Source organism: Myotis lucifugus, unplaced genomic scaffold, assembly GCF_000147115.1.
Source record: "Myotis lucifugus unplaced genomic scaffold, Myoluc2.0 scaffold_155, whole genome shotgun sequence".
NCBI lineage: Eukaryota > Metazoa > Chordata > Mammalia > Chiroptera > Vespertilionidae > Myotis > Myotis lucifugus.
In genome coordinates this window covers 1,783,572-1,806,666 of record NW_005871203.1, presented here as the reverse complement: position 1 = coordinate 1,806,666, position 23,095 = coordinate 1,783,572, and the positions used below count along the sequence as shown (strand labels likewise).

General features: G+C 56.6%; 1 protein-coding gene across 1 annotated transcript in view; it reads left to right on the top strand.

Annotated features, from left to right (window-relative positions):
• BMP7 (bone morphogenetic protein 7) overlaps positions 1–23,095 on the top strand; it is a gene marked incomplete at its 5' end in the record, with an annotated part of 74,355 nt that overhangs the window by 48,136 nt on the left and 3,124 nt on the right. The window contains 4 exons of the mRNA XM_006095415.2: positions 4,450–4,598; positions 18,454–18,651; positions 21,748–21,824; positions 22,377–22,487. Of these exons, the coding sequence (XP_006095477.1) occupies positions 4,450–4,598; positions 18,454–18,651; positions 21,748–21,824; positions 22,377–22,487 (535 nt within the window). The remainder of the gene's footprint in view (positions 1–4,449; positions 4,599–18,453; positions 18,652–21,747; positions 21,825–22,376; positions 22,488–23,095) is intronic.

Here is a 23,095-nt window from a genome sequence, read left to right as displayed (position 1 = left end):
TAAGGTGGCTGGCGACGTGGGACTGGGTGAGATGGGCCAGACACATCCTGCACCCAACTTCCCAGGCAGTCCATTCCTGGAGTACTCAAGACTGAGCAGGGTCCTTCTGGCAGGTGGGGTCCCCCACAGTGGCCTACATAGATAGGGGAGAAATCAGCTGACATGCCCTCGAGTGTCCGGGAACCCGAGAGGGTACTGTGCCAAGTTGGGACTCTACAGCGTGCGGAATGTGACTGCAAGGGCACCCTAACCCAGAGTGGGGGCCGATAGTGCCCCACCAACTCGGCGGGGGGGGGGGGCAGTTGGGGGTAGGTCTCAAACCAGAGGGGGGCAATTGGGGGCGCCCAGGCTGGGGGGGGGGGGGGCAGTTGGGGGCAACCAGGTCGGCAGGGGGCGCAATTAGGGGCGATCAGGCAGGCAGGCAGGTGAGCAGTTAGGAGCCAGCGGTCCCTGATTGTGAGAGGGATGTCCGACTGCTGGTTTAGGCCCTATCCCCGGGATCAGGCCTAAACCGGCAGTCAGACATCCCCTGAGGGTTCCCGGATTGGAGAGGGTACAGGCTGGGCTTAGGGGTCCCCCCCGCCCCCTGTGCACAAATTTCGTGCACCCGGCCTCTAGTTATTAATATAATGACATCAGGCTCTATATTTTGGACTCTGTATGTTGTCTTTGTCCATTTTAAAAAATATGTAGCTTTATCGAGATATATACTTGTAAAGTATACAATTCAGTAGTTTTTAGTATGTTCAGAGTTGTGCAGCAAATACTGCTATTCAAAGTTAGAATGTTTCCATCACCTCCAAAGGGAACTCTACACCCATTAACAGCCACCCTCCCCCATGTCCCTCTTCCCTGTCAGCAACTACTCATCTTTGTGTGGATCTGCCTCTTCTGGACACTTGTGTCATGGCATCATACAACATGTGGTCCTTTGTGGTCTGACTTCTTTACTAAGATTTCAGAGTTCATGCAGGTTGCAGGATGTGCCAGTGCTTGTTCCTTGTTGTAACTAAACGATATTCCATCTTAGGGATTTGCCATATTTTGTTTATTCATTCATCAAGTGGTGGGTATTTGAGTTGTTGGACTATTCTGAATAATGCTGCTATGAATATTCACGAATAGGATTTTTACTTCTCTTGGGTAGTAAAATTACTGAGTCATATTGTAACTCTATGTTTTACCTGTTGAAAAACTGCTGTACTGTTTCCAAAGTAGCTGCACCATTTTATTTTCCTACCCACAGGGTATGAGGGTTCCAGTTTCTCCCCATCCTTGCCAACACTTATTATTATCTGTGTTTTTGGTTTTAGCCATGCTAGTGGGTATGAAGTTCTATCTTATTGTGGCTTTCATTTGCATTTCCCTAAGGTGTTGATTATCTTTTCATGTGTTCACTGGCCATTTGTATGTCTTTGCAGAAATGTCTGTTCACTTTGGCTTTACCCATTTTTGGAATCAACAGCATGCTAGTATTATGATACTAGCTTTGCAATTTGCCCTCTTCCATTTTCTTGATTAATTTACGTAAGAAGAAATTATCTGTTGCTAATTTGGTAAATTTGGTTAAAAAAAATACAGTATAAAACCATCTGGAGTGTAGGGATGGGAACGGTCTTTGATTCCTATTCCAATTCTGTAATGTATGTTGGATGACTCAAATTTTCAGTGCCCCTTTCACCAATTTTAGCATTTTGTATTTTCCCGGAAATGTACATACGACACATGCTGCTTTATAACCCTGTTTTCTTAGTTGCACATTTCTCCCCTTGATTCAGCTATGTGTACGTGCGTAGTGTTTGGACAGCCCCGCTGTGGAGATGGCTTTCTGTTTTCCTGTTACAAACAGTGGGACTGTTGCTTGGGTTCCACCTCCGCCGGGGACAAACCACCCACAACACAGTGGCTGAAACAACAGTTATTTTATTGCTCAGGAATTCGGGCAGAGCTCAGCTGGGCGGTTCTACTCTGTAGTGTCTGCTGCGTCACTGACGAAGCGGGTAGCTTGGCTGGGCTGGGACGCCCACAGTGGCACCCCATCCAGGGGCCGGTTCCTCTCATAGACCTTCCTCCCCCACGGCCTCCGGCCCCCTCCCCCTCCTAGGACCTGTCTCTTCAGCAGGATAGTCAGATTTCTTGATCTAGCGGCCGGCTTCCCAGAGAGAACTGCTAAGCCTCTTCCATTCCAGCCCTGGGCCTGGCGGGCCTCCCTTCCACTGGTCCTGTATGGGCAGCCCAGACCGCAGAGGAGGGGCAAACGGCACCCATTTGTGGTAGAGCTGCCTGTGGTGTGGTGGTAGGAGGAACTGTTAGTGGTCACACTGGCAGAAGCTCTGCAGCTGTGAACATGCAGATGCACTTGTCTGATGAGTGTTGGAGTCAAGTGACCATCCATGGTCTGTATGGAAAGAAGTCACGTAACGCCTGGGCCAAGGCAGAGAGAGCCCCCAGAATTCCCTGAGTCTCTTGGGGAATGACTGGTAGTAACTGTAGAGGTGCCCCAGGACCTTGGCAGCTTGTCCCACGCTGGTCTTCACTGGGCTCTCACCAGTCTCTGAAGACGGTGGTGTGACCCTCACTTGACAGAGGGAGAAACTGAGGCTCAGGAGTTAGCTGGCCTGACCCACTTGCCTTCGCCACTCCCCACCAGCTCGATCTTTCCCATGCAGGACTATGAGAATAACACGCACCATATGGGACTCAGCAGCTTCCAGAGCCTCTTGTCCCCGGGTGAGAGGGTGTGTCCAGGATGTGATGGCTTCAGGGCTCGAGTTTGAGGTCACTGATAGGGTCTATCAATGTGGACTGTAGGCTTCGCCTCGGAGCCTCACTTTGCTCATTTGTAAAATGGGGACAATAATCTTACTGTTGGGGAGAGACTGAGGCCGGAGCAAGGAAAGGCCCTAGAACTTCCGCAGCGGGAGAGAGAGGACGCACCTGGTTTCCTCGGGGCCCTTCACCCAAGCCTCGCCCACCTGTGCTCTCAGGGGGCTGGGGCGGGGAGGCCGTGTTCAAGGTACATAACTGTGTCTCCAAGGGCTTGTCGGTCCTCCTGCGTGTGAGAGCCACTGTGCTCTAATGAGATGTTCCAGGTGGCAGCGAGGAATTCCCACCTCCCACCTGTCCGCCCGGACTCGGCTGTCCGGCTGTTGCACGTGGTCGTGCTCCTGTGGGATGACTCATGCCTGGCCTTCCCTCCACCAGCAGAGCCTGGGCTAGTGTCTCACTCTTCCCGCCTCCACAGGCTCTTCCCAGTGTACCTGGGACAAAGTGCAGAGTGTGGCTGGAGGAGGGAGCTGAGCGCTCACATGGCGTCAGGGCGAGTCAGCGCTGGCCGGCAGCACAGGCCCTCGGGGTCCTGCCAGCAGCAGGAGAAGCTGTGTCGCTTGGCGAGGCCTGCACTCATCGAAGGCCCAGTTCCGTCCCTTAAGTCACCATTTGTTCTCCTCGCCATAAGGGCCCATCCCGATAGCTGGTCACATTTTCCTACAAAGAGCAATTCTCTAGCACAGTTGCCACCCAAGCCTGTGACTTCCGTGCTGTGGTGCGGGGGTCCCCACAGGGCCCCGGGAGCCTGCCGTAGGCGGGGAATTGTTTGGGTTCAGAGTGGTTTTCTTCTCTCATGGACTTGTTGATGTCCCTCAAAGGACTCAAAACATTGAAACTTTGAATCTTTATAATTAAAAAGAGATGTTATGATACTTTTTATACTCAAATCTTACTATCTAAGAATGTAAAATCCATCCACCCACCCACCCATCCATCCATCCACACATCCATCCTCCATCCTCTACAAGGCCCGTGTGGTCTTACCCATTTGGTTACTGCATCATGAGGAAGAGAGAATGAAAGGGCCTCACCTCCTAACACCTGGTGGCTCCTGAAGATGCTGCGTCGCCGGGAAATGAGGAGTGAATACTGGAGCCCAATTGCCTGGGCTCGAGCCCCAACTTGGCAACTTCCTGGCTAAATGACCTGGGCGAGTCATGGTGTTACCAGGTGTTCAATGGAGTTGATAGTGTCCGTAGGACTCAGGGTTGGGAGAACTGGATGAGACAATGTGTGTAAAACCCTTGGGGCAGTGCCTGGCAAAGGGGAAGCCACCCAGCAAATGTGAACTTCATGTCATCCCTGAGACGCCCAGCGACATGGGGGTGGTGTCATTTCTGCCTTGCTGGACTGCCCCACTGGCATCCCTCTAACAACTGTGAAGGGCGAGCTTGGCTCCCAGCACCCTGTCTCCTGTGGGCCTCTCTTCACACCTCTCTCGCACCCCCTTTACCCACCATGCTACGAAGGGGTCTCCATGCGTGGACCTTGGTCTGATGCACCCACTTTTGGGAAACAACAGACGCCCTCCCGCCTCCCCCTCCCCACACAGTCCTCTTCCCCATCGGTGTCTGGCTAGGTCACCGGGTGGCTGAGCCTGCGTCTCCTCCTCTCTCGCAGGGAGTCGGACCTGTTCCTGCTTGACAGCCGCACCCTCTGGGCGTCGGAGGAGGGCTGGCTGGTGTTCGACATCACGGCCACCAGCAACCACTGGGTGGTCAACCCTCGGCACAACCTGGGCCTGCAGCTCTCCGTGGAGACCTTGGATGGTGAGTCGCAGCCACCGCCCAGGTGGTCCTGATGCAGCCCGTAAGGCGGGACTGACGGAGGCTCTCCGCCAAGCCCATGCTTGTCATCAAGGGAGCTTCGCTGCCCCTTCCCTGCCAGTCCTCAGTGTCCAGCCGGTCCGTCCCGACAGGAAGCAGCTGCTAGCGCCTGTGCGTGAGATGAGCACACAGCGGCTGCTGCTGGGTTGGGCCAGGCTCTGCTCTGAGTGCGGTCCACAGCAGCCGGGTCGGAGCCACAGACTCCGGTCCCGACCCAGGGCCGCTGCATCCGGACCTGCACTTTGACGAGCGCCCCGGGAGCTAGCTGAGCACCTAGTCTGAAACGCCTGGCCCTACCCACCCAATGCTCATAGCCCCTCCCAGTTGTAACATCCAAAAATGTCTCCAGACATTTCCAAATGCCCCCTGCTGAGCACAGTTGCCCCTGGTAAGGACCATTGCCCGGGGTGGTGCAAGGCATTCAGCCCCTTCCAAGAAACCCTAACCCTGGTCACAGACACTCGGAGGACCGCTGTTGGCCTGCCCCTCCCCCAGCACCTTTCCCTGCCCCCCCCCCCACTTGTTCTCCAAGGTGGGCAGACAGGAAGACATGTGGGGAGCTAGGGTGGGCCTAACAGGGTCCATTTCTTCTTCCCCCAAAGTGTGTTTCTTTTTTTTTGATAAATTTTTATTGATTTCAGAGAAGAGAGAGAGAGAGAGAGAAACATCAATGATGTGAGAGAATCATGAATCGGCTGCCTCCTGCATGTCCCCCAGTGGGGATTGAGCCCACAACCGGGGCATGTGCCCCAACTGGGAATTGAACCGTGACCTTCTGGTTCATAGGTTGGCGCTCAACCACTGAGCCACGTCAGCCAGGCCACAGTGTATTTCTTATTAAGTGCAGATGGTTTTGGGGTGTTGTAGCTGCTTCCTGCACCAGTTTTAAGAAAAACCAAAACCATTTATTGTAAAATAGGTAATACATGCCCATGGCTCAGACTGCAGAGGTTGCAGGTGTGTGCACAGTGAAGCGTCCCCTGGGCTGCCTCCCCCACCGTCCAGTTCCCCTCCCGGAGGCCCTGCTGCTCTCCTGCGATTGGATCTCTCTCCAGAGGTGCTGCCCGGGTACCTAAGAATTACACGTGGATTCTGCTCTCCTTTTCCGTTTTCCTCCCACTGAATGTGGCAGTGCTCAGGGTCTTCACCTTGTCCGTTTCACAACTTCTCTTGGAGGTCGGTCCTTCCAGTGTTCGGAGAGCTCCCTCGGTATTCGAAGGCGGTGGTGTGTTTGTGTGTATGTGGCGTGAGTGTGTCTCTGCCTCTCACATGCGTGGCTGCTTCAGAGCCTCAGCTCCTCCCCCCAGCGTGCAGGTAACGGGAGGGCCTGGCCATTGGATTGTTCCCAGGTTAATTGAGTTCATATAGAAAGGGTTTTAAGATGTGCCTTCACATGCATCGGAACCCTGGGCCTCTTGTTACAATGCACGCTCTCATCAGCAGCGGGGCGGACCTGGGAACCTGCATTTCCAACCGGCCCCCAGACCATGGGGGCTGCTGGTCCCTGGGCAGGGCGGTGAGTATGGAGGGCTGAGAACAGGACCTGCTCCCAGGACACACCCAGGATGAGAGCTGGTGTCATCACTCTTGTTACTGCTATCGGAAGTCTTGCCCAGCCCCAGGCAGGGATGTCTGGGTGTTTTCTGGTCTTTTGCTCCGACAAACGGGGCTGCCATGGAAAACCTCAGTGTAAACGCCATGGTCCCCCGAGTGAATGCAGCTCGAGGACCAGTGCCTGACAGTGACCCTGTGTGTGGATTTGAGAGAGAGTGTTAATTTGCCCTTCATGGGCCATTCCATCGGCACCCCAGCAGCGGTTCACGAGGGCACCTGCTTCCCCGTCTTTGTCAGCACAAGTTCTCAAACTCCTCCCTCCCTGCTAATCCCATGGATGACAGACGGGATCCTGGAGTTTGCTTAGCCATCCTCTGCCGTGTGCCTGGCCTTCCCTCTGCCATGTGCCTGGCCCTCCCTCTCCGTGTGCCTGGCCCTCCCTCTCCGTGTGCCTGGCCTTCCCTCTCCGTGTGCCTGGCCTTCCCTCTGCCGGGTGCCTGGCCCTCCCTCTGCCGTGTGCCTGGCCTTCCCTCTGCCGTGTGCCTGGCCCTCCCTCTACCGTGTGCCTGGCCTTCCCTCTGCCGTGTGCCTGGCCCTCCCTCTACCGTGTGCCTGGCCTTCCCTCTGCCGTGTGCCTGGCCCTCCCTCTGAAGTGCCCTGCTCACACCCTCTGCCCACTGTGTTTATCAGGCCTTGGTCTTTCTCCTCTTTGTGTTTTAGAGACGTTTGGCCCTTTGTGATTTGAGCTGCAAATGGTATCCCAGTTCGTAGCTTTTCTTCTGACTGTGGTGAATGCTGGGTATTGCTGAGTGGATGTAGACAACGTGGCTGAATTTGATAAGCGTGTCCTTTATCGATCCCTAGGCCACCACTTGGGCCTGGAGCTGCCCCCTCTGCCACAGCTTCAAGAAACCAGTCACTCTCCTAAGGCCATGAGCCCAGGGAGGGGCCACAGAGTTTAGGACCACTCACTCCTGTTTTGTTTCCAGGCTCTTTCTTCTACTGATGGTCCCCCGACCTTTCCGGCCCTCCTCCCACTGTCCACACCTGAGACGTAAAAGTGGGTCCTCCCAGGCACTGGGTTTTCCATCCTTTGGCTTGGGGTCGGCTCACTGTCCGCTGGGTCAGGTGCAGCCTGTGGCTTGTTTCTGTGCGGCCCGTGAGCTAAGAGTAGCTCCGCCTTTTTAAATGGTTGAGAAAAATCAAAAGAAGGCTATTTGGTGACATGTAAAATTATGTGAGACTTCCACCGCAGTGTCCGTGAGTCACGTTTTGTTAGCACACAGCCACACATTGGTTTAGGTGTGGTCTAGGGTCGCTTTTGTGCTCAAACAGCAGAGTAGAGTCGTTAGAACAGAGAGTCTACGGCACAGAAAGCTGAAAATATTTATTTTCAGAAATATAACAGAAAAAGTTTCCAACCCCTGCTGAGGATCACAGCCAGGTAAGTGTGGACCTTCCAGATGAGGGACATGGAGTGACTCACCTGGGGTCACGTGGTAGGAACAGCAGAGCTGGGATTTGAACAAAACGGATTTCCCTGCACAACTTACCAGACTCTTACTTTGCTGATGTCCATTGTGCACCTCCTGCCGGGGCATACAGCACAGAGGAATGCCACGCTTCTTTGGCAATGAAATCATTCAGCTTTGCTTTCTCCTTCCAAGCTCTGTGGCGCTTACTGGGGACGAGGTAAAGTGAGGCAAAGGGAGACTTGCTTTCTCCCTTCAGGGTGAGCATCTCCCTGGACTGTGGAGATTGGCGAGACCTTCCAGCTGCACCCCAGAGGGTCCTGAGCTGCTAGGTTTGGTTTTTCTCCTGAGTGACACTCAGTTCAGTTCCCCTAGTGTCAGGGGTGCCATCCTCTTTCTCCCCGAGCCGGGGTCTCTGTGGCCCGTGCCCCCGGCCCTGCTCCCCCGTTGGCTGTGGAAGAGGCTCAGCACTGTCGAGGCGGCACAGCTGATGGTCAGAGTGTGGGCTCCAGAGCTGGTAGACTCCCCAGGTTCAAATCCCAGCTCTGCTGTTTCTACCACGGGACCCGGGTGAGTCACTCCACGTCCCTCATCTGGAAAGTGGGGTTCATAAGAGTTTCCGCCTCCCCCGTGGTTGTGGAGGATTAGGTGAGCTCATGCAGGTGCAGAGCTTAATTGCTCAACCTGTGGTCGCGCCTCTGCTCAGCACCAAGCAAGCGCTTTGTGCCATTCATTGTCTCCAGTCATCCTCGCCGTTCCCTAGGGAGCTGGTGCTGCCACCGCCACCCCATGGCAGTGCGGAGACTGACCCCTAAGATGTGGCAGGCTCTCCATCCCAGCAGCTGCCCAGGGTCCCTCTCCATCCGGGGAATGTGGCCTGGTGGTCACAAGATGCTGCCTACCGTCAGCAAGGATGAGATGCCCTGTGCCCTGTCTCCTTCCCCCCAGATGGGCACTCAGGGGTAGGCATGGGTGCCGTCGCCCTGGGGCTCGGCCGCTTAGTGTGGTTGCCTGGGTCAGGGAAGGGGCAGAGTTTACCAATGGGCCAGTTTGGCCAAGTAGACCTGTGAATTTTTGGATCTTTTGGGAGTGAGATAAGAAGCACGTGAGCCCAGCATTTCAAAGACTACAGGCGCCTGGCTGCGAGGTTCTTTTTTCCCCTGACATGGAATTTGTCCAGCACTAGGGGGCGCACCGTGAATATACAGATTCCTGGACTCCCCCAGTAGCCAATCCCCGAGGGCGGGCCCGGGAATCTGCCTTTTCTCACAAGCTCCTTGGGTAACTTGGGGCCTGGGTCGGCAATAACACTGTGGAAAAGTTGTGCCCTGTGTTTTGGGGTTCCCTCATTAATGAGATGCTACCCGGCCGATTGGCTTCCTTTACAATGTGGGTCTAAGCCTTTTCCTGTTAGATGTCTACACTGGGTAAGACCAGCAGGGTCTTCTGGGGAGACGTGGATTCTGGAGTTCATTTGTTGGGCAGCCTGGTGCCCACCTACTGTGTGCCAGCCTGAATTGCCTGTAGAGACAGCCTGGTCCCTGCCCTGGGACCTCTCACCAGCATTAACGTAACTCCATGAGCACCGCTGCCTGGGACAGCACCTGGACAGGCCGAGCCCCTGGGTGGTGGCACCCATGCCCAGCTCCCAGTCCCCCATCAGGTACCGGAGGAGACGGGGCACTGAGTCAGGGGTATAGCGTCTAATCCTTGTCCAGACCTAGACAGCATCCTGCAGCCACTAGGCAGCGGCTAGAATAGAGCCCCACCACCTATCAGGGCCTCAGTTTCCCCACCCGTACAATGGGCATGTTAGTGACCGTGATGCGGGCGAGCTTGTTTCCATCCTAAGGAGGCCCAACATCACAAACCTTTTCTCAGAAGCCTTATGTTTGGCACGAGGTGAGCCCCTGGACTCCAAATGCGGCCTCGGACCACCCAGGCAGCCTGTGCCTGTTCCCTCTTCCTCCAGCCATGGCCCTCTTGTTAGTCACCCCTAGGAACGGCGCAGCTGGGCCCCGCTCTGGCGGTGGGGGTGGGGGGGGAGACATGTGTCTCGGGGGAAGAAGCCCACAAACTCCCGGGCACCTGTGGCTCATGGGGAGCCAACTGGGAGCATCCGCTCATCTCCAGGATGGGACCCTGCAGGAAGGAGGCTGCGTCTGCTTGTCTTTCCTTTTATGGGGGGGAGGGAGGGGCCGGGAGAGGGTAATGCTCATCCCCAGCACACAGGCTGCGCCCCCCCAAACGGGTGGGTGGGAGAGCAGAGGAGGAGGGGCACCCTGAGTGGAGGGGTTCTGACACATGTGGCCCCACGAGGGTGGGGCAGCTGGCCCCTGCGAAGAGGACGTTCAGGCGGCGCTGGGGCAGCCGAGCCCTCACTGCAGGCCAGGCCCCAGGCCCGGCTCCTGCGCAGGACCAGCGGCGGCACAGCCTGGGGCCTGCAGATGCCAGGGCTCCTCCAGGCAGCCTCTCGGCGCCTGGTCCCTCCATCGGTTCCAGGGGCTTCCTAACGGTTGGGAGGAAGACAAGAGTGAGTTCATGCTGAGTGCTGAGCCCTGGGCCTGGCACCCTGTCTGTGCTCGTGTTAGGTATTATTATTTTTCAAATCTGTCTTTATTGTTGAAATTATGGTAGGTGTCCCCTTTTCCCCCATTGCCCTCCTCGACCTACATACTATTGTTGGTGGTGGTATGTTTAATTCTCACAGTGACCCTGCCCGCGTTATTGCCAGCATCTGACAGAGGAAAAACCAAGGCCAAGAAGGCCAAGCAGCTTGACCAAAGTCACTCAGCTCTAGGTACGCCTGTATGTCACCGTGGCGTCTGACTCGCTCTTTGCTGAAGAGCCTTCTGAGGAATGTAGTCACCAGGGACCGGACTAGGGGCCCTGTGTGGTCAGTGTGCCCTCGCTGGGCACACGCTGGGCTGAGCAGACAGAACCGGGGACCCTGCAGCATCCTGGCCTCCGCCCGGCTGTTCTCAGCACCTCCCCTCTCCTGGGAGGAGAGAGTTGGAAAGAGAACCCAGGAGACAGTGGGCTCCCTGTGGAACAGACTGAAGGATCACACGACACAGAGGTGGCCGGGGCTGCATCTGACTTTCGTGGGCTCCCCCTTCCACAAAAATATTAAAAATCATGTTTTATGACCATGTTGGTATAAAGACAAACACAATCCTGGCTGGATTAAAAATGAAAACATTTTCTTGGACCCTAAACGGCTCATGTTTTGTCTTCTGATTTTTAAGAGACATTAAAACGTTTTCATGGGCCCCTAAAAGTGCCGTGGGCCTGGGCACTGCGCCTGAAGGACACGCTGGCCCTGGGCCCCGCATCCCTGCTGAGCTTCCCTGCCCAGCACCTGCCCGTGCACACCAGCCTCCTGCAGTCAGCTCAGCAGCTCCTCGCCTGCACAGGAAGCACATCGGTCCTACGCTGTGTCAGGGACTGTGACCGGCACGGGCTGCGGAGGACAGAGCAAGCCTTTCGCTGTCGTGTGGCTCGCGTCCTGATAGGAAGAAGCCGAGTGTGAAGGCACCGTCTGCTGGAGGTCGGGGCCCAGGCCTGAGGACGCTGCAGGAGGGCTTCTGGCTGCTTGCCAGGTCAGGACACTGGGCTTCCCGGCTGCCTTCCGTCCCAAACCCACGGGGAGATGAAGACCGCCGTGGGCTGGGTCTCTTCCTCCTTACAGATGTGGAAGCATCCGGTCATTGGTTCCCAAGAGGAGGACGCCAGCATCCTCTCCTAGTTTGTGGGGTTCCCCTCCTCTCCCGCAGCCACAGAAGAAATAACTTGGAGGCTCAGGAGGGCAGTGTGGACTAGCCTTACCTCTCTGATCCCGGAGGATGATCTGATAGCCTTGTTGCCTGGACTCACACTTCCTCCTGATGGTCCTCCAGCTGCTGCCCGCCACGCCCTGAGCTCCAGGACCAGGAGGCCACTTTTGCTCCTGCCCTGCCCACCCCTGCCTCCTGGAATCAGCTATGTGGGTGTCCCGGTGTCCGTGTGCAAAGAGCCTTGGGCTCCTTGCTCCAGGCGTGGGGCACATGTGCCTCTCTCTGATCCTCCCAGATGGCATCGGATGGGATTGCCAGACATTTAAGGGACTGAGGGCATATGCTTGATGCTCAAGCCACAGCTGCTGCGGACGGCCTGGGAGGCGAGCCATTTGCCCACAGCGGCCGCGGAGGATAAGCCCTGCAAAGCCAGGTTGGTGAGCAACCCGCCCCCAGCGCAGCTGCCTCCGTGGTGCCTGCTCCCTGGTGATTGCCTCACATCCTGTTTGTCCAGCAGCTGGAGCGAGAGAGGAAAGAAGAGGCCTGATGTCCCAGAGGCTGGGATGGGTTCGGGCGGAGCGGGCAGTGGTGGTGGGGACGGGATTGGGCAATCGAGGCCAAGCAGATGTCACAAGTGTTAACGATGAACTTGCTTGTCACTAGGGCCTTGGTCCATCAGGAGAAGTGGCTGGAATTAATGTGTTTTGCACCATTAACGAGGAACATTCTTTCGCTGTGGGCCTCCTCAGGGCAGCTGATGGCCTTGGGCCTGGAAAACAAAGATGCCACAAGAAAACCAAGATGCCGCCCTGTCTGTGGGCGGTTGTGTCCCCTCCTTTCCTGAGAGGCCCCGTTTGTGCCTGGAGCCTGCTGGGTTAGGCCTGCTGATTCTGCTCTTGCCACTGGTCCCTGTTCTCAGCTCACAGTCCTGCGTCCCCGCCCCTCCCACCTGGCTCGCCTCTTGGGAGGCCTTACTTCCGGTGCCTTGGAGCCTTCCTACCCTGGAGGCCCCACAGGTGCCCATCCAGGCCCAGCTGATCCCTCCTCTGTGTTTCCCGAGACACCTGCTGGCCTCGGCGGCAGGTCGAGGTTAAGTGCTCAGGCTCGGGTCAGCTGGACCAGGGTGTGGTCCCTGTCTCTGCCTCCTTGGTGGCGGGTCCAGGGTAGATGACTTCGTGCCTGTGACCTCACTTGACTCATCTGTAAATATGGGATCAAGAGTCCTGCCCACAGAATGGGCTCAGCACAGTGCCAGGCTCAGAGCAAATGCTCTCAAATGGTTGTTTCTTACCTGTTGAGATCCAGTGACGGAGGGAAGCAGCTCCATCAGGAATACTGTCATGGTGATGCATAGACAATGGGTGGCTCCCCTTGTGGGGACATGCAGGTTTTCTTGACAAGTCTGGAAGCAAGTGGAGCAGGGGGTCAGTAAACACTGTCCGTACCAGCCAGTCAGCGTGCTGGGCTTGGCGGGTCAGACCTTTTCTGTCGAGGATCCTCAGCTCTGCGATGCAGTGTGAACGCAGACAGACAAGAGTGGATGGATGCCCGGCTGCGGTCCAGAGAACAGCCGGTGGGCCGGATGGGCCCGGGCTGCAGTGTCTGGACCCTGGGCCAGAGCATCAACAGCAGGGAAGACTTTCCTCTTGGTCCCGCATGTTGCGTGTGTTGGCGTTGGGGCCGGAGGCTCGTCACATCACAGTTGGCAAGACGGCTGCCTCCACGCCCGAGCGTGCAGGAAGGAAGCTGGTGGCTGGATAAAGGGCGCTCTCTTCTTTTTAGGGCGGAAGACATTTCCAAGGAGCCTGCAGCAGCCATCCTAGACGGAGCTGCCAGTGAGGCTGGGAACGGGCTGATGGGCCACCTCCTGGGGTGGAGGAGGACCAGGGCCAAGGGCTGGGCAGGGCGTGGGGCTGCACCCACGGCCTCTGCCTCTCTGGGGCTCCCAGGGCTGGGTCCTCTCCACGCAGCTCCGAGTGGGAGCAGAGCCTGCGCAGACAGCCTCCCTGGCTCACCAGGCATCAGGTGTGATGGTCCCGGAGCAGATGGGCACCTGAGCGTGCAGACTGGGATGTGGACCCCACAACAGTCGTCACTCTGCTTCAATCGCAGAAATGGAAACGTAGGCCACGAGCAATCCTGTGCTGGATGCTCCTCCTGACATGCATGGAGCGCCCTGCGGCCCAGCTCCCGGGAGGGATCAGCAACCTCAGCGTCCAGGCCGGGGGATACGCTCGGCAGCGAAGGCGTGAGCGCTGACACCTGCAACCTCGCGGGGGAACCTCAAGGACACGCAGACGGAAGGAAACCAACGCAAAAGACCGGGAGTCCAGGTGCATGAAAAGCCTGGAAGACGCAGAGCTAGGGGGAGAGAGCAGGTCAGGCCAGAGTGGGGGGAGGGCGTGGCAGGCAGTTTGTCCCCCTCGGCACTGCTGACATTTTGGATCGTCTTTCTCTGTTGTGGTGCCGTCCTGTGCACTGTAGGACAGTGAACATCACCCCCGCCTCCACCCCCGCGATGCCAGAAGCACCTGCCCCCAGGCTGCGGAAAACAGATGCTCTGGGGAGCAGAACGACCTCGATCTCCGGTTCCTCACACTGAGATAAAGGCGGCAGGAGGGAGTGCTTTGGGGGCTGCTGGGCTGCTCTGTACCCCGATAGAAGTGGTGATTACAGGGATCCATACATGGGTTGGAGTGTCGTCTGGTCCTGGCTGGGTGGGTTGGTTGGAGTGTCGTCTTGTGCACCAAAAAAAAAAAAAAAAAAAGGTTCAATTCCCGGTCAGGGTGCAAGTCAGAGGCAACTAATCGAAGTTTCTCCCTCTCTCTCCCTTCCTCTCTGTAAATAATCAATAAAAACATATCCTTGGGTGAGCATTAAAAGAAAAAACCCTGACAGACCTGTGTATAAAAAGGGTCAATATTACTATAAGTTAAAACTAAAATTTAAAACACACACACACACACATAACCAAGCAAAACACCAGAGAGAGGCAAACCATCTACCAAAGAAGAAACCACCTAATTCATTGCTCTGGGCCCTCTTACCGGCCAGTCAGTGGGCCAGACACCTCTCCATCGCTTTCCTCCTCGTGGAGCAGGAGGTCAGCTGTAGTCATACAGCTGGTAAACCTTTCCGTCCTAACTTAAGGATCACCTCTTGGCAGATAAAAGCCCCGTTGAACTCGAATGTCAGGTAAAAAACTAATAATTGCTTAATATAAGTATGTCCCCCATATTGCAAGCATTAGTCACTTATCTGAGATTCAAAATTAGCAGGGTATCTGTATTGTTATTTGCAAAATCTGACAACTCTATAATTGGAGAAATCTTCAGGGTTTTAAAAAGAGATGTTATTGGTTTTCTGAGAGAAGGGAAGAGGGAGAGAGAGATAGAAACATCAATGATGAGAGAGAATTGTTGATCGGCTGCCTCCTGCATGCCCCCTACTGGGGATCAAGCCACAACCAGGCATGTGCCCTGACCAGGAATCAAACCTTGACCATCTGCTTCATGGGTCAACACTCAACCACTGAGCACACCAGCCGGGCAGTTTTTGTTTGTTTGTTGTTTTTAATCTATTAACCATTGGCTACAATATAAGTCTTTTTCAACTTTCCTAAAGATACAGACCTATGCTAAAATAGAGTGTATGTCTTTTTTTTTTTTTTTTTTCATTTATTCAGCCACCTCAGTCTGTCTGCCTGATTCAGTCAGCTTGGCTCCCTACTCAGTTTGACTTGCCCCAGGCATTTAAATACAAATACTCGAACCGAACACTTGCACATGCGAAGTAGAGCCTGTGTATGTAACTTCACGAAATGAAAATGAGCTCCTTCGCAGCCAACCCACAGGTCTTCGCCCCTGACGTCTCCTGCCCTTCCCGCGGGTATTGACATAAAATGAACTTTACCGATGAACCTAACCTCATGTTCCGTCTTCCCTCCCACTTGTAGTCACGCTGGCTCACGTTGGGCCTCCCCCTCAGGGCTGATCGGAGGGGCCCTTCCTCCGTGGGTCTCCTTCCCAGTGGGACCCCCAGGGCGCATAGCATCGCTGGCCCGGACACCACGCAGGAATACTTGTAAAGAGGTGCATGCCTTGTTTAGGTGGCTGGTCGCTACTTCATGCCACCCCTGAATTTAATGATCTTGTCTGATAATGCCCCCCAGGGTCTCCCAGGTTTGCAGCTAAAGGCTCGACTGCAGTGACTTGTCTGCATGACGGTCGGGGAGGGTGTATGCATGGCCCCGGCTGTCCACCTGGGACGTTTTGCCTCCCAGGGGCACTGGAATACGTTTTTGGAGCAGCCAGTGATACTCCTATACACCCTACAATACCCACGCAGTCCCCGAAGGGCACATTCAGCTCCAACCCACGAGCCGGGTGGAGAAGCCCCTGTGTCTCCAGTGGCCCGTTTGGTGACCATATCTGGGCCCAGCATGCAGGCCAGGGTGGCCCACGCAGGCCGGTCCGCGGCAGGTGCGGGTGCAGAACCCCCAGAGACCCTCCTCTTTCTGCTCCATCGCCCGTTTCCCTGGCCCGGGCTGTCCTGAGGGCCCAGGAGGAGGCCAGCCCACCGTCCGCCATCGCGGGAAACGTAGGGTTACTGTATCGGGCCACGTCGCGTTTCCAGGCATTTTTATTTTGCCCTTAAAAACCTTCCAGGGGGGAACGCAAATCCTAGGAGCTTGGCTTTAATGGCTCCTTTTACAGAACTGCTCCAATTATAGATGGTGAACTCCGGGAAACCCCGCTAAAGAATGCAGGAGAGCGAACGTTAAAGGGGTTAATTTAGGGGGAAATAGTGGCGGATGGGGAGCTTGGTCTTTGAAACGCCCTCGTTGTTAAAAAACCAAAGCAAACCCCTGGTGCTGGCCTGGTCCTTGGGAGGCGGTTTCCTGCCTTCGCCGTCTGGAGGGCTCCAGGTGAAGTTAATTCCAGATGCGGATGGGCCAGGGCTCCCAGAGCAAGGGTTCCGCTGGCCTCTGACCCCGCACCCAACGTGGGGTCACGTCTGTTGTGGTTGCGCAGCCTGAGCTGGTCAGGGTTTGCCCCTCACTTCCACGCCGGGGTCCTCGGGCGGGGCATTCGGTCTCTGGGATCGGCTCTTTGTCCGCCTCTTGCTTTGTCTTTCTTTGGAACACCATCACCACCGGCATGACACTATATACATGTTGGCCAGTGGCTTCATGGTTGCCAGAGCCGAGAGATCGCCCGTTTTCCCATCACCCCCACCCACTGGCAGAGCACAGGACATGGCGACTGCTCCATCCACTTCCTCCCCTTGGTCCCCGGGATCCTATCCTCCTGGTGCCCTTCCTCCTGTCCAAGCTGCTCCCAGATCCTTCCTCCCCGGCACTCCCGCACAGCCTCTGCCCCGGGCCCTGATCTCTCAGTGGTGGAGATGGGCACCTGGACGCAGCCCGCACATGGCGTGTCCAGCTACACGCTCTCCCCAGGAGCTCGTCCAGTCTCCACGCCGCCTGGCTGCAGCCCCGATCCAGCATTTATCAAGCGCCTTCGAGGTGCAGAGCTCTGCTCTGAGGGGCAGCTGTGTGGAGTGCCAGGGCCGGGGCTTGAACTCAGGGAGGCTGGCACTGGGCCGGAGCGGGTCTTTGTCCCCAGTCTGTGTCTCCCCCAGACCAGGAGCCAAACCCAAGCTGTGATGTCCTGCTGCCACCTTCCACCCTCCCTGTTCTCCCCTCTCCCCTGCTCCTACCTTGTTTTCCCACCTCAGTAAATGGCCCCTCCCTTCTCCCAGGTGCTCAGGCCCAGAGCGAGGAAGTCCCGTGTCTTCTGACCTTTCACATCCGCTCCCTCAGCACTTCCCTCGGTTTCCCACTCAGGGCAGATCCAGGCTGGGCTGCCATCTTTGCAAACAACTCAAGTTGTCCACTGCTCAGCTCTCGAACCCGTGGTTTCCACTTCAAGCAGATCATGAGGCTCCTGGGGCTTCAGTAACAAAACACCACAGACCGGGGGGCTTAGGACAACAGGACTTTAGTCTCTCCAGTTGGAGCTCAAAGTCCAAAGTCAAGGTGCCCAGGGCTGTGCTCCTTCCACAGGCCCAGGGAAGGGTCCTACCGTGCCCCCCGCTCCTGGTGGCTCCGGCGCTCCTCAATGTCCTTAGGCCATCCTGTGTGTGTGTGTGTGTGTGTGTGTGTGTGTGTGTGTATCTGCCTTCACATGGCCTTCTCAGGATGCCAGTCATTGGGTTAGAGCCCTTCCTAATCCAGTATGACCTTATCTTAACCGATTTCATAGGCACAGACACTATTTCCAAAGGTCACCTCCTGAGGTTCTGGGGACATGAACTTGGGGGGACACTATTCAACACAGTAAACAGAGTAAGGCAGAGTGCTCGCTGGTGTCTCACGGTCCCCACCACTTTCCTCCTGACTGCCCCCTTCTGCCCCCTCACCCCCCGGCTCTGCTCCAGCCCCACAGCCAGTCTCCTGAACACGTCCACCTGGCTCCCGCCTCCGGGCATTTGCCTTGGCAGTGCCCTCTACCTGGAATGTCCTCTCCCAAATATCCTCATGGCTCTTCTCCCTGCTACCCGGTTCTGTGCTCAGATGGCCCCTCCGTGCACAGGGTGGTAGACATGAGGGCGGCTTGCAACCATCCCACCTTCCCTGGCCCTGAGCAGGATTGCCCCACCTCTTGAGATTAGATGGATCACGTGACCTGCTGTGCCCAAGAAAATGTGAGTGGAGCTTCCTCTAGTCCGGCTGTGCCCCGTCCCGCTTCAGCTCTTACCCTGGGATAGCTGCCTGCCTGCCCCACCAGGTTGCCTGCCCAGGGGACAGAGTTTTCTCCGCGTGGTTCCTCACTGTGCTCTCCGCTCCCAACACAACCTGGCACAGAGCCAGCGCTGAATAATATAGGCCGGTGGACGATGCAATTGCGTGAGTGAACTGTGAGGCATGCATGCAGCCCCCCCAACCGCCTCTCCTGTAACCGTCTCCTATGTGTTTGGCTGCTTCCGATCTAGGGCAGAGCATCAACCCCAAGTTGGCGGGCCTGATCGGGCGGCACGGGCCCCAGAACAAGCAGCCCTTCATGGTGGCCTTCTTCAAGGCCACCGAGGTCCACCTTCGCAGCGCCCGCTCCACGGGGAGCCGGCAGCGCGGCCAGAACCGATCCAAGACGCCCAAGAACCAGGAGGCCCTGCGGATGGCCAACGTCGCAGGTACGCCGGGGCCGGGAGGGTCCACACACAGACCCCGGGACCCACGCACGGGGCCCAGCGAGGAACGGCTTGGGAGCCACGTGTTCCACCGGTGGTTGTGGAGCCTGTGCTATGGAGCCCACAGCCCTCCTGACAGCTCACCCCTTGGCTGTCCACCTCACAGTGGCACTCAAATGCAAGTGCCAAACTCGAGTATAACAAGAGGCCAGCCATGCAAGTTCCTAAACAGACAAAACAGTGGCTACAGCACGTGAAGGGAAGCTCTGAAACCTGTGGGGAGATGCCACACCCGCTTCCCAGGGAGGCTGCTGTCCGGGGAGCCGGGAGGATGAACAGTGGGGGACTTTGCTGCATCTTTAATTTTATTTCTTTTTTAAAAAATATATATTTTATTGATTTTTTTACAGAGAGGAAGGGAGAGGGATAGAGAGCTAGAAACATCGATGAGAGAGAAACATCGATCAGCTGCCTCCTGCACACCCCCTACTGGGGATGTGCCCGCAACCAAGGTACATGCCCTTGACCGGAATTGAACCTGGGATCCTTCAGTCTGCAGGCCGACGCTCTAGCCACTGAGCCAAACCGGTTAGGGCTATTTCTTAAAGTGAAAAATATTTGAAACTCCTAACAAATTTGCGTATTTGTTAAGTGCGGGCTTCCCCTCCGGTGTCGCTCTCCCAGCACTCTGCGCTGGTCCCGAGGCAGCGCCCAGTACGCGGGCGGCCCTGTCGGAACGGAGCTCCTAGCTGAGCTCAGCGGTCCTGCTCCTGGGCCTGGGGTTGGTCCCAGGAAGCACAGGGGCACATGGGTGTTCAGAATACGCAAAGCAGCCACACCCCCAAGTCAGCCTTATCTCGTCAACAGCTGGTTTTGCCTCACCCAGCTGGTTTTGGACTTTCTGTTCAGTTTCCTTTTCGAGGGCGAAGGGCAGTACAGGTGCTGTGGTTGGTGAAGGTTTTAGGCACAGGCTTCCTGAGCCCACAGGCCCGGATGGACCGTGCTGGGTGTGGTGGCTCCCGAGTTTGTGCACAGGGCTTTGCCGGGCTTGTGTTCTGCCAGGTGCATCATCCTCTTCTCAAAGGGGTCTGTGATCCCCCACATTAAAAACCAGCGGAACCCCTGAATTTGTGTAGGGAACCCCCATGCCGTGCTCTTGGGGGCTGGGGGTCCACGGTGAAAGCCAACCGTGGTCTGCCCCAAGGACTCTGGTACCTCAAAGTCCTCCACACTCAGTTTCCCCCACCACATCCCCGTCGGGTCTCCACTTACATAACCCCCAGGACGGGGCTCTCACTACCTCACATGCAGCTATTCTTTCTTGCCTGGAACCTGTCTCCTTCCTGTGCATTTCTTGGCCGTGTTGGAAGTTCAGCTACACTCTGCCTGGAAGTTTGATAAGAAAAGAAATACCGAGACCTGGGCCCCACCACAGGCTTAGTAAACCAGAATCTGTGTGTGGGTGTGCGAGTGTGTGAGTGTGCGTGCATGTGCCCTGGGGGTGCTTCGCCTCTTGTGCCGGCTGGGAGTCCTGCTGCAGGGCCACACAAGTCGACCTCTCACGGCAGGCAGCCCCTTGTGCGCCGGAAGGAGACGTGCTCCAGCATGCTGCCTGCTGCCCTGCCGGCCGGCCGGAAGCTCTTTCCTGCAGGCTAGCCCGCCCCCAGGCCTTGCGCTGCTCTTCACAGGCTGTGGTTTGGGGATGAGAGACTGGGGTCGCTGCCTTCCCTCCACACCCTTCTCCCCACCCACGTTTGGACCCAGCTCCCTGGTAATTAGCCACTCTCGGCAGATGACCCGCGGGGGTGGGAGCTGAGCCCCAGCACCAGTCCTAACTCGTTAGCGGCTCAGGCAGGGGCTCCTGGCGGTGGAAGAAGCAGCGTGCCTCCTGCTCCTGCTGGCTGTTGGGGTGGGAGGGACAGGACTGGAAGGGCAGGGGGGCTGGGGCCTACTTCTTGAGCGTCCCTTTTCTTCCCTTTCTGCACCAACATTGCCAGCTGCTTGGGTCTGAAGCCATAGGAGGGCTCCGTGAGAAGAAAGTGCCACGATTGATTAGCCACGTCTGCCGTGAGCAGAGGAAGGACGAGTAGCAGCCTGGGTGCCACTTTCCAACCCCGTCTCAAAGCAAAGCAATGATATTTGGCTTCATGTTGAAACCCAAGGCCCGACAGACCAAGGCCACGAGCAGCTCATGGAGCTAGTGTGGACAGGCAGCTGTGGAGGGGGGCGGGGGGGGGGGGTGTGCATGTGCGTGAGCGAGAGAGTGTGGATCAGACAGAGAGACAGATCTCAATGTGTTTACAAGTCCTGAATCCGTACCCACACGCCTGCAAAGCTCACGCACTCCTGGAAAGCCCCAGTGCATCATTCCACTCCTCAGAGAAACCTCAGAGGCTTTTGCTGGAAGATCAGTGTGGTTTGACTTCCTGCCTCTTGTTTCTTCCTGGTGGGGGTGGTGATGGGGGCTTTGTCCCAGGCCCTGTCGTTACCCTCCGGCTGGCCTCCGTGGCGAGGCTGGTGGAAGCAGGGCCCTCGGGCAGCCTCCTGCAGCAGCCTCCTGTCGGGCATGATGGGCTTTGACTCCTTTATGGAACCCGGGCAGATGTGAGCATCTAAACCCCACCTGGGTATACAAGACCCCAAAGTTGTCGGGAGGATCCAGACTGCAGTGATGGCAAACCTCTTGAGCTCGGCGTGTCAGCATTTTGAAAAACCCTAACTTAACTCTGGTGCCGTGTCACATAGAGAAATTTTTTGATATTTGCAACCATAGTAAAACCAAGACTTATATTTTTGATATTTATTTTATATATTTAAATGCCATTTAACAAAGAAATATCAACCAAAAAAAATGAGTTCGCGTGTCACCTCTGACACACGTGTCATAGGTTCGCCATCACTGATCCAGAGGGTGCTGTGAGCTTGGACTGTGAGAGCAGGAGAGCTTGGCGCCTCCGTGCGGGACTGTCGGCCGGGGGTGGAAGTGAGTTTGCAGGCCATGGGTCCCCCAGCAGCGTTTATGTCAGAAAAGCCACCCTGCAGCGCCACGCCTGCCTAACGCGTGTGCTGCTGTCCCTCCCTCGTTCCGCCCACCCGCAGAGAACAGCAGCACTGACCAGAGGCAGGCCTGCAAGAAGCACGAGCTGTACGTCAGCTTCCGCGACCTGGGCTGGCAGGTAAGGGTGGCCCCGGGGCTCCCCGATCGGGTTTTTCTTCTGCATCGGTTAAGACCCTGGTTTCAAGTGTCCAACCAGGGCGGAGGATTTAGGGGAGGGATGGGGTGCCTCCGGAAACCCCAGAGTAGAAATGGGGCTGTGACTCCAGCTGGAGCAGCAGCCCTAGCACTTTGGACACTGGACCCCATTCTGCATGCGAAGCCCGTTTCCATCTGTGCTGGCTGCTCAGGGTGCCAGAACCCAGCTGCCCTCCTTCCCCTCCCGCCACTCACATTCCCAGGGAAGAGACCGATGGGCCCCGCTCGGGTCCAGCACCTGTCCCCGACCCAGCGAGCTCTGCCAGGGGGGGGTCCTGCTATAGGAACATGGCTGCCCCCCTGGAGCCAGGCGGATGGAGGGAGGTGAAGGGCAGGGGATGAGTCCCAGCCGCTCAGGGCGTCTTTGACTTGGGAGCCCCGCAGTCTGGCCCACAGGAGGAGGGTTTTGACCTGCCCACATTTCCACGGGCCCTGGACACGGCCCTCACCGCCCCACGCTCTCCTCTCCCCGCAGGACTGGATCATCGCCCCCGAGGGCTACGCCGCCTACTACTGCGAGGGGGAGTGCGCCTTCCCTCTGAACTCCTACATGAACGCCACCAACCACGCCATCGTGCAGACACTGGTGAGTGTGGCCTGACACCAGCGGGTGGGCCGGGCAGCGGGGCACCGGGTCCTCCTGGGCTCCGCCAGGCTGGGCGCGAGCAGGTCTCTGCCCAAGGCCACACCATGACTTTCAAGGGCCCCGTTCCCTGTAAAATAAGGTTAAGAATTCTATTTCACTGCTGTGTTGACATAAAGATATGTTTAACCTTTGACCCTCACGTTGACTTACTTCTCCTAATTTCAAAAGAAATTAGAACAGTTTTGTGAGCTCCTAAAGGGACAGTGGGCAACAGTCGCTGTGTCTGGTGGAGAGGTGGCTGTCGCCCCGCCTCTGTCTGGGGGCTGCCGTCCTGGTGCTCCACAGTGTCCAGTCCCCCCACAGTGCCTGGTCCCCCTACAGTGCCTGGTCCCCCTACAGTGCCTAGTCCCCCTACAGTGCCCGGTCCCCCCCACAGTGCCTGGTCCCCCCACAGTGCCTGTTCCCCCCACAGAGCCGGGGCCCTCCAAAAAAAAGGGTACCCTCACCGTATCCGGTCCTTCCACATTGCTTGGAACTCCCCTCAATATGGCCAGTACCCCTCTATTGCATTGATCTTGTTACATTTTTTTTTTGTTTTTTTTTTTATT